General features: G+C 50.3%; 1 protein-coding gene across 2 annotated transcripts; it reads right to left on the bottom strand.

Moving 5' to 3' along the window:
- Positions 1–221: 221 nt before the first annotated feature.
- Positions 222–12,898, bottom strand: Atn1 (atrophin 1). 2 transcript variants are annotated; one of them, XM_027951009.2, is made up of 10 exons: positions 12,742–12,898; positions 7,348–7,513; positions 7,060–7,197; positions 6,803–6,916; positions 4,206–6,202; positions 3,787–4,009; positions 2,684–3,380; positions 1,674–1,817; positions 978–1,158; positions 222–793 (listed from the first exon to the last, which is right to left on the bottom strand). In XM_027951009.2, the coding sequence occupies exons 2-10, from the start codon at positions 7,372–7,374 to the stop codon at positions 760–762; spliced, it is 3,555 nt and encodes a 1,184-aa protein (XP_027806810.2). In that variant the 5' UTR covers positions 7,375–7,513; positions 12,742–12,898; the 3' UTR covers positions 222–759. The 2 variants fall into 2 exon arrangements, with proteins under 2 accessions (XP_027806810.2, XP_027806809.2); XM_027951008.2 differs by having other exon boundaries at positions 4,206–6,205; positions 12,742–12,897.
- Between the last annotated feature and the right edge of the window lie 16 nt (positions 12,899–12,914).

Here is a 12,914-nt window from a genome sequence, read left to right as displayed (position 1 = left end):
GGCTCATCCCAGGCCTCTCCTTGCTGGGGTCAAGGAAAGGCCTAGCACCATAGTATACCATTGCTAGCAGAGCCAAGAATCTGAGTTCTTCTGAGGTCCCTGTTCAACTCTTTTGGGTCCCTACACCCAGTTCCTTAATAATCCCATCCCTTCCCACTTCCCTGTTGCAACAAGACCTCACCCGAACCCCCTTAGCCCACAAAGAACAAGTCACAGCCATCTTCCTGGGGAGTTGTGAGGATGTTTTTGTTTGGTTGGTTTTGGTTGGGATGTTTTTTAAAGAGCATCATATAGATATTTATATATATAAATTATTAATGTGGGGAAGGGTAAGGGGCATACATCGCAGAGGGGGCGCGCACACAGGGATTGGGAAGGGGCAGGGCAGGGGCGGCACACGATGCTACGCAAAACAGCCACATCTAACAGATGAAATAATCACACCAACGGGGTGGGGAAAGGGCAGTGACCACCGAGGGCTGGGCATAGGGGAGGAGGAAAGCAGGGCACAAAAGAAGAGGGACCTGGTCCAAGAAACTGTGCACTTTCCGTCCCCACCTTTACCACCTCCCCACCTCTGCCTTGTGCACACCACCTGGGCCTTGGCCTTCTGTCTGTTCCTTATTTCCTCCCTCCCTCTGCCCAGCTGTGGAGGCCCTGCAACTGAATAGCACCCTCTCCTTGGCTCTGGGTGGCAGCTAGGAGGGGGTCCTTCAAGGTTCAGATGTAGGAGCCATGGTGTTCTCTTGATTGAAGGTTCTACAGTGGCTTGTCACTTTCTTTCTTCAGGTGACTAGGGAAGAAGTGATGCATGGCAGAGAAATGAGAGACTGAGATCAATTGTGACCTTGTCTTCTTCACAGATAAAGATGGAAAACAGGGGGTTCCTCCCCTAGGATTCTACTTGCCCTGCTGCCCATCCCATGCTGGCCTAGCCCTTCTTCCCTGACTCATGGTCTATGAACACCCCACAGTACCTGTAGTAGTCCTCCTGGGCAGGTAGCGGCACACTGTGCAGCGGGTGATGGGCATGCAGCCACTGCTGCTGTTCCAGCGCTAAGCGCTGCAGCTCAGCAGACTGCGCGTGCATGGCCTGCAGCTGATGAGCTGCAGACATTGGGGCAGAGAGGGAGGCTGGCAGGTCCCGGTAAGGGGCAGCTGTGAGTAGGAAAGCAAGGGGCACATGACTGATGGATACTGAGTACATGCTTTGGGCCAGGGGTTAGACAGCCATTTTACATACAAAGAAAACAGTAGAAAATAAAGTAACGCTGCCCATATTGCAAGCTGCCAATGGTGGAATGGAATTAGAAGTCAAACCTCTTAGCCTGGCCCTAAAACCTGAGCCTCTCTTGAGCAAAACCTCAGCTCTCCTATTTTTTTTTTTTTTTTTTTTTGTATCAGGGATCAAACTCAGGGGCACTCAGCCATGAGCCACATCCCCAGCGTTATTTTGTATTTTATTTAGAGACAAGGTCTCACTAGTTGCTTAGTGCCTCACTTTTGCTAAAGCTGGCTTTGAATTCATGATCCTCCTGCCTCAGCCTCCTGAGCTGCAGCTCTCCTATTCTTATTCCAGCTATTCATGCCTCCCAATTCTCACTAGACCCATCCCCAATACCCGCATTCTGTCCTCTCATTAGTGCTTCCCTACCCCCAACCTCTGTCCTTACCAAAAAGCTGGTGACGAAGAACTTCGTTCTCGTGCAGAGGGTGAGGAAGAAGGGGGTTAGGGAGGGTCCCAGCTGGGTAGGGGATCCGGGTAAGGTGAGACCCTGAGGCCAGGGGGTCAATGAGAGGGTGCACCGAGGCAGAGGCTAGAGGGCAGAAAAGAGGAATGTGTCACTAGAAGGCATGTTTTGGTAAAAACCATGCATTTGGGTGGGGGATCTGAGTCTGGGAAGAAACATGGACAAACACAAGGGGATCCAAAGTGGAACAAAGGTAGAATGGAAGCACTAGAGACCTGGGGGATGGACAAGAAGAGACCCTGCAGGAGTAGGGACACACAGATGTCAGATTACAGTTGCCAGAGGGTTCTGAGAATGAGGAAAGAGAGAGTAAACTTACTTTGAGAAGGTGGGAGATGATGGAAGTTTAGAAAATGAAACAGGAAGAGTAGGGAGATTAAGAACACAGAACAAGAGATCCCAAACTGAACATGAGTGTAAGGCTAGGCTGGGCAATGTTTGTAAAATATTATAAAAGTTTCTTATAAAGAAATATGGAAAAAGGATAGTAAGTAAAGCTCATTATTGCCTGTAACACCCAAAACAAAGTTAAAGAGCCCTTTCTAGGGGGTTTCAGACCTAGAGATGGGAAGAAACATAAAAGATCTCCAGCTGGAACAGAAGGAAAGGATGGCAAGAAACAAGATTTGAATCCAGGGGAACAAGAAAATTAGTATGCTAAGGGCTTTGGGAAAAGGGATGCAAGGATGGAAAAGTGGTGTGCCCTCAAAAAGACTCCAGCTTGGGCCTCTATCAGAGGGGAAGGGGTGTGGAGAATGCACAAGCTCTACAGCTAAGCAAGTGCATGGAGGAAAGTCAGGGAGGCAAAAATCAGGGGAGCTTTCTCAGGAGAGGTTCTGTCAGAACAGTAAAGGGAAGTGGGTCTGAGAAACAGAAGAGCCCAATCAGGTAAGGCAGCCCCACAGGTCAAAGCCAGGAAGCAGGGGTCTCACCTGCATGAATGGCATCCTGCTGGTGCAGATGCAGGTGAGAGTGGATGTGAGAGTGCTGGTGGTGATGAGGGGTCACGTTGAGCATCTGCAGCCGGGCCAGTGGGTCATTGCCCAGGGCTGCCACCCTTTCAGCATGTTGCCTCTCAGCTGCCAGCCGTTCAGCATAGGACATGTCAGGCCGCAGGGCTGGCCCAGCTGCCAGCGCTAGACGTTCTCGCTCCAGAGGCCCCAGGCTTGGATGAAAAGGGAAAGGGTGCAGGCCAGGAGGGCCAGGCTGCAGAGCCAGGCCCCCATGTCGGGGGAAGGGATCCAGGCCTGGCCCAGGGACCCCATGTAGGGGTTCCAGCTCACTTGGCTTCACCTCGAAGCCAGGCTTGAGACGATCACGGAGATCTCGTTCACGGGCTTCCCGCTCCCTCTCCCGGGCAGCTGGGTCACTGCTGTACAGGGCTGGGACATTGTAACCCAGAAGCCCCGGGTCCACTGCCCCCAACGGCACGTAGAATGGATGGTTGCGATTGCCAGGAGACATGACATGCGGTCGGGCATATTCACTGAGAGTGCGCAGGGCTGGAGTGTCAGGACCCAGGTAGGGGGGCACTGTAGCTACAGCACTACCAGGCTCAAATGGAGGGCGATGGGGCACTGGGCCCAGAGAAGGGCACTCCACTGGAGCACGGCCCTCTTGCGCCAACTTCTGTGGGGTAGAGGAAGAAGTGGAGTTAAAAGAGGACCTATGAGGATATTTGGCTAGTCCCAAGTTGCCCAACTGTCTGAGCAACTGAATGCCACGATGCTTATAAAAGAATGTTGCAACCCTGACTGTGAAAGAACGTCCCTGCACCCCGACCCCGCCGCAAATTTGCCCTTCTTGTGATCTACTGGTAGTCTGACCTGAGCAAGCCTTCCCCAAACTCAGAAATAGATTGCTCCCACTGCAATCCTCTTAGGCTCCTAGCTATGGGCTGCAGTGGTTCATCCTCTCCGACAGGTGGCGAAGTGATTCTCGTCTCGCCCCTAGCCCCAGCCCATCCGGAGCCCAACTACGCAGCGCCAAGAAGGGAGGGAAAGGCGGCGGGTGGCGCATTTTGTGACGCACTTACCACGCTGCGTTCGAGCTCGCGCTCTTTCTCGCGCTCACGCTCCTTTTCGCGCTCCCGCTCCCGCTCGCGCTCCTTTTCTTCGCGCGCTCGCTGTTCAGCCTCGCGCCGCACCTTCTCCACCAGGTCGGCCCGCTTCTTGGCCAGCTTGGAGCCCTCCAGCGGCACGAAATACAAGTCGCTGCGCGCGCACGAGTTGAAGCCGCGGTCTAGGTGTTTGTTAAACCTGTGGGGCGCGGAGGCAGTACGCGCTCAGTTCCTGCTAGCCGCCCGGCGGCCATCCTGCTCCATCCTCAAAAGCAGCCTCCGTGAAGGCAGAGAGCTGTTTAGTGTACTTCTAAAAAACACCACATAAACACGAGGCTCCAGTGTCCACCGTACCCCGACTCCAAATCCACCGGCACCCAACCCAGGCTGCTCACCTGGCAGACTGACTGGCGTGGCTGGGCACATCTACCACCTTGGGAGGGGGCGAGGGGCTCCGGGCTGGGGGCACGGGGCTCTCTGGGGTCTCGTACTCCTCAGTTGGCTCTTGTTTGATCTGTGTGGCACTCAGGGGTGGCCCTGAGGCAGGGGCCGCAGGTGGTGGCGGCAGAGATGACAGGCTTGAGGGCCCTGCAGGTGGCAAGGGCCCAGGCGCCACAGTAGGTGAGCCTGGCTTGAAGGTCCCTGGGCCTGCTGGCGGGGAGGTGCCTCGAAAGCCCGGTGGGGTCCCCGTTCTGAAGGAAGGTGGTGACCCAGGCTTGTATCCCGGTGGGGTGGCTGTCTTGTAGGCCCCGGGGGATGAGGCTCTCTTGCCATAGGGTGGGGGCCCAGGTGGGGAAGCTGTTTTGTAGCCTGCTGGCGAGGAAGCCACGGTGGCAATGACCGTGGAAAGGGTAGCAGAGGAGGTGGTGACCGGAGGCACCGGTGGGAAGGGGTAGGACGCCCCTTGGGGGCCCTGAGAAGGGGAGGGATGCGAACATGGGTAGGAGCCTTGAGAAGAAGAGGAAGAGTTGGAAGAGGAGACTGGGGGGCCACTGGGGCCTGCTTGGCTGTAGGACACCTGGCTGTGAGGTGGGGGCAGGTGTGTTGGCCCTGATGGATAGGATCTCAGAGACCCTAGGGAGGGAGACATGGTGTAAGGGTGTGCATGGTGGGAGCCACTGCTCTCCAGGGGGTGGGGATATGCTCCAGGTGGAGGGGGCCCAGAGCTTCCATGATGCTGCTGCTGCTGCTGCTGTTGCTGTTGCTGCTGTTGCTGCTGCTGCTGGTGGTGATGGTGATGTGTTGGGGCTGGTGGGTGTGCAGTGGATTGGCCCCCAGAAGTAGGGAAGGGGCTTGGATGAGCATTGCTATTGGCCAAGAGTCGACCATAGGGAGGAGGTGGAGGGGGACCCTGGCTCCACACAGCCTGGGATGGGAGGGAAGGCTGAGTATACTTCGGTGGCTGATTGGAGACAGACAGACTTGTTGGGGGAGGGAAGGAGTGGGGATAACTGGGCAATGCCTGGGAAGCTGGGTACTGGGAAGCAGAGGAAGAGGAGGAAGAAGTGGAAGAAGAGGCTGCCACAGAGCTACTGCTAGAGGATGAATAAGGATACCTCATTGGGGGAGCTGGAGCAGAAGAGGAGGAAGTAGGAGGCAGAGGGTGGGGTGAGGGAGCCAGAGTTGGGCCCTTTTCTGGGCCTGGAGGAAGTCCACCCATGCCCTGACCCATGGCATGAGGAGAGGGAAGATGTCCAGGGAGTGGCTGGGCCCCTAGGCCAGGAGGAGAGGCTGAAGCGTTGTTGAGGGGTCTCAGGGCAGGTGGAGGAGGCAGGTTTGGTGTCACATGAGGGAAAGTGGCTGGAGGTGGAGCAGAGGTTAGATTTCCACCACCCACTGGAGTATTAGGTGGCTTTGTTGGGGGAGCACCACTAGCTCCAGAGCTTGATATTGAAATGGGGGTTGTGGGTGGAGGGTGCTGCTTACCCCCACTAGAGGCCCCCACTGAAGAGGCAGCCCCTCCTCCTTTGGGACCCATTGGGGGTCCGGATAAAACTCCACCAGCTCCCCCAGAATAGAGCTGTGGATGAGGGGGAGGGGCCCCAGGAGGAGCCTGGAACATTCGGGAAGTGGGGGGCTCCATGGGAGCATGATATCCAGTTGGTGTCACAGAGGAATGGGGTTCAAAGCCAGGATCTGGCTGTCGTGGGGTGCTGTCTGGTTGTGGAGGGGAGGGAGGAAAGAGTGGAGGTGGATGGTAGGGGCGGGCTGGGCCCTGGGACAAGCCAGAAGATGAATCGGAGTCGTTCTCCACACTCCCAGGGCTGTAGATGCTGGGGGATGTGCTTCGGTTATCCTGGTCTATATCCCTAGGGTCACTGCTGCCATCATCGTTGAGGCTCCGCCCATCCAAGCTATCCAGATCTGAGGGAGACTGTGGCCGAGGGAGCTCCTGCTGCATAGAGAAGAGGGCCATGTTTTCCTTTCTCTCCCACAGTCATTTCCTCCTCACAGCAAACTGTTGTGCTGTGATGTGATGGGGATTCCTGCCATGTGGGGTTCCCCCAATCTCCCCACATCTCAGCTTTCCCAGCAACCAGGCTTATTTCCCTCCTTGTTCAAACCCTATTTCTTCTCAAGTGTTCATCTCAAGCATTTTCACCCTCTCCACAGCTTACTCCACATGCTTGTCTTCCACCACCTCATATTTACCCTCATCTCATCTCATTGACTCCCTTTAATTTTTCAACCCCCAAACCCTTGGTTCTCAAAAAGACCACTTCTGCATTTTCCTTATGACTTATTTGTTCCTTCCAGTAAGACTTCTTAATCCTTCAGTTCTTCCATTCTCCTTTAACCCTGCCTGGTCATCTACTGGTGTGACCAAAGCCAAAAGATCTGTCTGACATATAGACATGATCACTTTAATAAACACTAAGTTATGATTTTTCTCTTATATCCCAGCAGAGAGCAAGGTAGAAATGTGAGCAAAAGGAAGTTTGGGGAAAGAATGGTCAAAAAACGAGTCAGAATGGATAACAAGGTCTCCTACCTCCGTTTTGGTCTTTTTTGGTGCATTCGTCTCCTCACTTTCACTCTCTGAGATCTCCTCACTCCGGCCCTGCTTGGTGACTTTTGGTGTGGAAGCTTCCTCTACCCGGGCCTTCTGTGAAAGAGAAAGAAAATTCCTGTCTTCTTCCTCCCAACCCTCCACTGTTACTACCTTCTGCCAGCCTGAAAGCTTCCCCCATGACACACCCTTAGCCCCAGTGCCAGAACATCCTGTGTAAAGACCTGGGGACAAAATACCTTGGCTGTCTGCCTGGACTTCTCAGCTTTGCCATCACTGCTGGATGTGCTGACTCCTCCAGGGGAGGCCCGGCCCCTTGATCTCAGTTCTTCTCGGGGCCCAGGGGCCTCTTTCTTCCGTCCACTCCTCATTGACATCTAAGGAAGGAAGAAGGAGGCAAGTAATGTTTTTTATTTCACCTGACTTTATAATGCATCTTATTTCTGTTTTTCCTCTCTAGATCCTTCCTCCTAGTTTCTCTGCACCTGCCCCAACCTTTCATGCCTCTCATAGTAGCTATTACTCACTGAGTCTTTATTCTGTCGTGTCTTCATTCTTCAGGCTGTGGAGACCCCATTCTCCTCTGCCTGGGCAGCTGAATACAGAAACTTCTCTGCTCTGCCTCAAGCTCCCCACAGCCGTGGCCTGGGAAGCAGGTGTAGTCACCTGGAACGGATCTGTTTTCAGCAAAACCTGTTTGGAAAAGACCATAAGAGTCTTCATATTGGAGAACAAAATCTGAAAGAGGTACTACTGTGCCTGTCAGAGGGCTAAGCAGCTCAGCCCTGAGCCTTCTGGACAAGTGGGACAGTTAACAAGACACTCATTGCTGGATTGCCCCATGGGTTATCTAAGCTGTTTAAATGAGGGAGATTCTACTCATACTACAATCTCTTATTTCTGGGGAAGGTAGAAAATTGAGATGTACCTGTGAGCTCCAATCCAGATCGCTCAGTTTTCCCCTTTATGATCACTAAAGAATATTTATGTACCTGTGAATTCCACAGAGCTTTACAAAGGAGGACAGAGAAATGAAGCTGAAGTATTAATTTATTAAGTGTCTTCCTTGTATCAAGCCCTTTAATACATGATATCATGTAATATTTACAATCAACCCTGAAAGGTAGGTATTAGTATTATTCTCATTAGAAGGGAACTTAGGCTCAAAGATTGTGTGACTTGCCCAACCTCCCACAGTGAAGACCCAATGACAGCCAGAATCAAGCCCTTGTCTCTCTTGACTTCAAACTCTTTCTTCTATACTTTGCTATACTCTCCTTAGAAGTTGGTGGGGAGAATTCTCAGAAAGCCTAGATCAGTCACAGAGATAAGAATTTTTTCATACCAGAGTAGGCAGAAGAATGTCCCATTCTACAATACATAGGAGCAGAGCCCAGTGAATCCCAAAACCAAATCTAAATATCCCCCAAGTTGCAGAACTTGGTTTTGGAGACCTCACAAAAACCCATCCTCCAATATGGTTGACTTTCCACATCCACTGGTTCTGTATCCACAGATTCGAACAACTATAGATGTAAAATATTTGGAGAGAAAATTCCAGAAAGTTCTATAAAATAAAATTTGAATTTGCCATACACTAAGCCCTATGCTGAATCTGAGAATGAAATAATGTCTAGATGTCCACTGCTATAGCTTCCTATGCCTTCACAGGTCCTCAATCTCTTCTCAGCTCTTACTGTTTGCCTCATGTCCTTCATATATTATGTAGTTAGGCCTAGGATGGCAAGTTGCCTCTTTCTGAACTGGTTTCCTCTGTTCTGAATACATACAGACTTGCTTTTCTTGTCATTATTCCCTTAGCAATACTGTATGACAACTATTTATGCCAACAATTTAAATAGCATTTACATTGTATTAGGTATTAGATGAGTTAAAGTGTATGGGAGGACTGCATAGGTTATGTGCAAATACTGCATTATTCTACACAGGGAACTTAAACATCTGCTGATCTGGGTATCAGCAGCGGGTCCTGGAATGAATTTCCTCAGACATCAAGGGAACTATGTGTTCCCTAAGGTTAGGAGAGAAGCCAGGCTTCACATTAATAACCAAAATATTAAACAACAACAAAAAAGACTCAAAAGATGAGTGAGCACACAATACAGATTTATAATTTTAAGCCTATCCTCCTGCTTGGCAAAGATGATACCTATCAATAGATATAGATGTTGTCATATATTGGTATCTCCATAGCCAGCTATTTTCATCTGCACTTGTTTGTATTTCTTGCTAAGAGTCAAGACTCCATATTACAGACCATATGATCTTTTGTGAGCAAAAAATGCTATTTTCATACAGTTTTCCTCTCTATATCCTCGGCTGATATAATTTATGTGTGTGTGTGTGTGTGTGTGTTTTCTTTTCTTGCTATTAATGTTTAAATTCAGCAACTTCAGTAGATCTTTCTTCTTGCTTTAAGTACTGCTAGCCTTGGTGGGACTGCATTAAGCTTGCCTACCTATCCTAAGTTAGAAGGCCTGCTAGGTAAATGGCATTTTCATATTCTATAGCATATTTTCTATAAGGAATACAAAATAATTACTTCTCATTCGCCCCCACTGAACCATATTGAGGGAGGCAACAAGGAATGCATCTAACCTTTCCAGAAAACTGGCGATTTACTTAAGAGTCACAAGATAGCTGAGACAGAACCCCAGGTCTGACCTTTCAACTGATGCTCTGCCCAGTGGACTAGTCATTCTCTTTTAACTACAGCTAATACCACATTTTTGAGTTGTTATGTATATTGGTTTTACTTAACAATTATCAACTGGAGGTGAGGGGGTGACACATGCCTATAACCTGAGCAGCTCAAGAGGCTGAGGCAGGAGGACTGCAAGTCCAAAGCTGCCCTCTGTAACTTAGAGAGGCCCTAAGCAACTCAAGGAGACCTTGTCTCAAAATAAAAAATAAAAAGGGTTGGGGATGTGGCTCAATGGTTAAGCACCCCTGGGTCTAATCCCTGGTACCTAAATAAATAAATAAATAAAATATATCAACTAAAAACAACAACAACAACCAAATCCAAAGAACAAGAACCAACAAAATAAAAGAAGAAAACAATCTTAACAATAACAGAACAGGGGGCTGGGGATATAGCTAAGTTGGTAGAGTGCTTGACTTGCATGCACAAAGCAACACACACACACACACACACACAAAAAAAAAAAACTACAGCAGAACAAAGATGGCTGGTGTATCTTTGCCAGTCTTCCTATGGCAGGGTGCCCCTCTCTCCTTCTCATCACAGACCTGTTGACTAAGTCACGTAAGACCTAGGGATCCAAAAGACCAGGGAAATTCAGAAATGTACCTGAATAATCAAGCAATCATATGTGCTCTTATTTTTTAATCAGCTGAAAACTGATAAAATTTGCAATGAATAGCTTTAAGGGAGAAAAGCAGTTATTAAAATGGAGGTAATGGCAGGGGTGACAGCAGGAAGGACAGAGTTGGGTTGAATTGTAAGTCTGTTTTTGAACCTGAGCTGTGTTCTGGCACCAACAGCTAAACTAAACTCATCTTTGTCCTAGAAGACAGATACTGTAACTAATATTTATATAGCACCTACTATGTATCTGTCAATACACTGAACACTTTCAATACACATTCACTTTCATTACGTTACTACAAAAGGAAATTGATGTGGCAGGTGGAAAAGTAACAATAAATAAAAATAAATAAATAAATAAATAACAGGAAAAGAACTCTAAGTAAGAAGAGGAAAAGAAATTAAGGAAAAAAATATGGGAAGGATGTCAAAGAATACAATCAAGTCACAAGGCTCTCTGGGAAGTGTTTGCAGAGTGAATTTCAGGATCTTTGGCCCATCCCCCACCATTCCAGTGCTGCCAGACTAAAGTGTCCAAAGTGACTCTGATACTAAAGCAGCCCAGACCAGCAGATAACAACGCACTGGCCTAAGCCTTCTTGGAATCCAGAGCAATCAGAGGAGCCTCAGAGATCATCTCATCTATAATCCCTTCATTTTTACAATGTAGGAGAGGTTCAAAGCAAGAGAATTGACTTGCCCAAGGTCAGAGTTTGTTAGAGGAACAGGCAGGCCAACATCCAGGTCTCCTGATTTTCATTCCAGAATATCTGCTCTGCTCTTGGCTGTTTCACAGTCTTGTCCCCTGACCCCCCTCACCTAGAAAGGACATGGAGAACCCAGCCATACCTACAAGGTCAGGAAAGTAGAAGGTCAAAGGTTAGTGAGGAAAGGGCTCACCTTGGGGACTCTCTGGGAAAGAAGAAGAGATACTCAGGAAAGGAGACTCAAAAAAGAGGAATCAAGTTTAAGAAAATGGAACAATAGTGCAAAGCAGCAAAACCAGTACTGTATGCGAACTATAATAAGAGAGGTAGAAGCCAGAACAATCTGTCCAAAGATGGTAAAACTTATTTTGTTGTTGTTATTTCAGTGCTGGAGATTGAACTCAGGGCCTCAAATACGCTAGGCAAGCACTCTACCACTGAACTACCTATCCTCCAATCCCAGATGTATGATTTGAACAAGACCATTTTCATCTTCCCAACTATTCCTAGGAGGAGAGACATGGAAAAACACAATGACCTGAAAGTAACATATCTACCTGTTCCAACAGACTGATGGATGGAAGCGGGTACACTCCCTGTGGAAACTTTTATCCACTGGCAGCACCAGAAACATTCTCCAGAATCCAGTCAAAAGTCCCAGTCTCTGTGGCTGGGTCCTATCAACATTCTGAAACCCCACCTATTGGATATCCCACTGCATCACTGCCACACAACAAAATGGTAAAACAACATGCCCTTCAAGAGACCATCCCATCTTGGCAGCCACTGCCAGCACCACAGTTGCTAAAGCAACTCCTATCCTTCTGTAGTACCTACAGGGAGGGTATCTTGTCCCCTGACCCTATCCCAGGCACAAAAGGAGACCTCTAATTTCAAAGTAGTAAGGAAGGCCTTCCTATAGAGCTCTCAGCTGAGGGACAGCCAGTGCTTTGAGGATTTGAGGGTGGAGGTCACAACTTGTTTGGAATGTCTGTAAGGTTGCCCAATTCCCTCTTTTTCCATATTCCCAGAAACCCCTTCTTCCTAACTCTTCCTTTTAGTGTTCCTGTCCTTCCCATTAGTTTTAGGACTGAGCCCCGACGCCCCTCTCAAGAAGTAACTGTCTGGGATTGGAAAAACAGGGTCAGAGGTGAACTGGAGTAGAGAAAAGAAAACCGAATCACAAAAGACATGGCCTTCCCACTTCCACCCTCAGAAAACCTCTGACTTTCCTTCTCAAAGATGGACCTCTTCTGGCCCTTCTCCCATCCTCAGTTTCCCCAGGTTCCATTCCCCTCTCAGTAGCTACAATCCCTCTTTCCACCTACCACACCCCTTTCCCGGCTCCCACTTCCCTTCCATTCCTAACACCCGCAACCCACCCACCCCCACCCCCACCCCCGCCGGCTCTGGAACCCATGTTCTGGGCCTCTGGGTCTTCTCCGTCTTCATGCCCCACCTTGCTGCCATCTCTCCAATCCATTCTGCCTTCTCGATGAACCACCCTCACAGCATCTCCAGTTTTTCCTTCACCAACCCTCCACCTCGGCGATCCTCCTCTTTTGGTCTCCGAGTCCGAGCTACCCTCCTGCCCCACCAGCCCCACTCCTGAGACCCCCTACTTCCCCACCTTCCCACCAGGAGCTCCCAGGCCCCCACCTCTCCTCGGAGCCGCCCCACCCCCTGAGCCCCCCGTCTCCGGCCAGGCAGTGCCCGCAGTGGGGAAACAGGATTGGGAAAATAACAAATGGAGGCGGCGGCGGGAGGGGGAACGGGGAGGGGTGGGGGTGGGGAGTCGCAGGCCGGAACCCGGGAGGGCCAGAACCCCGGCGGGCCCGGGGCCGGGCGCCAGCGGATCTTACCTGCTTGTAGCTCGGGACAGCTGGCTGGCTCCGAGCGGGAGTCCGGGCTCCAGCGCCTTCGGGGGGCGGTGGCGGCCGATCCCCCGCCCCCCTCTTCTTTTCCCGGCTTCAGTCGCCGCCGCAACTGCGGCGGCGGCGGCCCTGACCCCCCCGGAGGGCGGCCCCCATGCCTT

This window comes from Marmota flaviventris, chromosome 3 (assembly GCF_047511675.1).
Source record: "Marmota flaviventris isolate mMarFla1 chromosome 3, mMarFla1.hap1, whole genome shotgun sequence".
NCBI classification, from domain to species: Eukaryota; Metazoa; Chordata; class Mammalia; order Rodentia; family Sciuridae; genus Marmota; species Marmota flaviventris.
The sequence above is the reverse complement of the archived record's forward strand: the minus strand, read 5'-3'. Positions and strand labels throughout refer to the sequence as shown.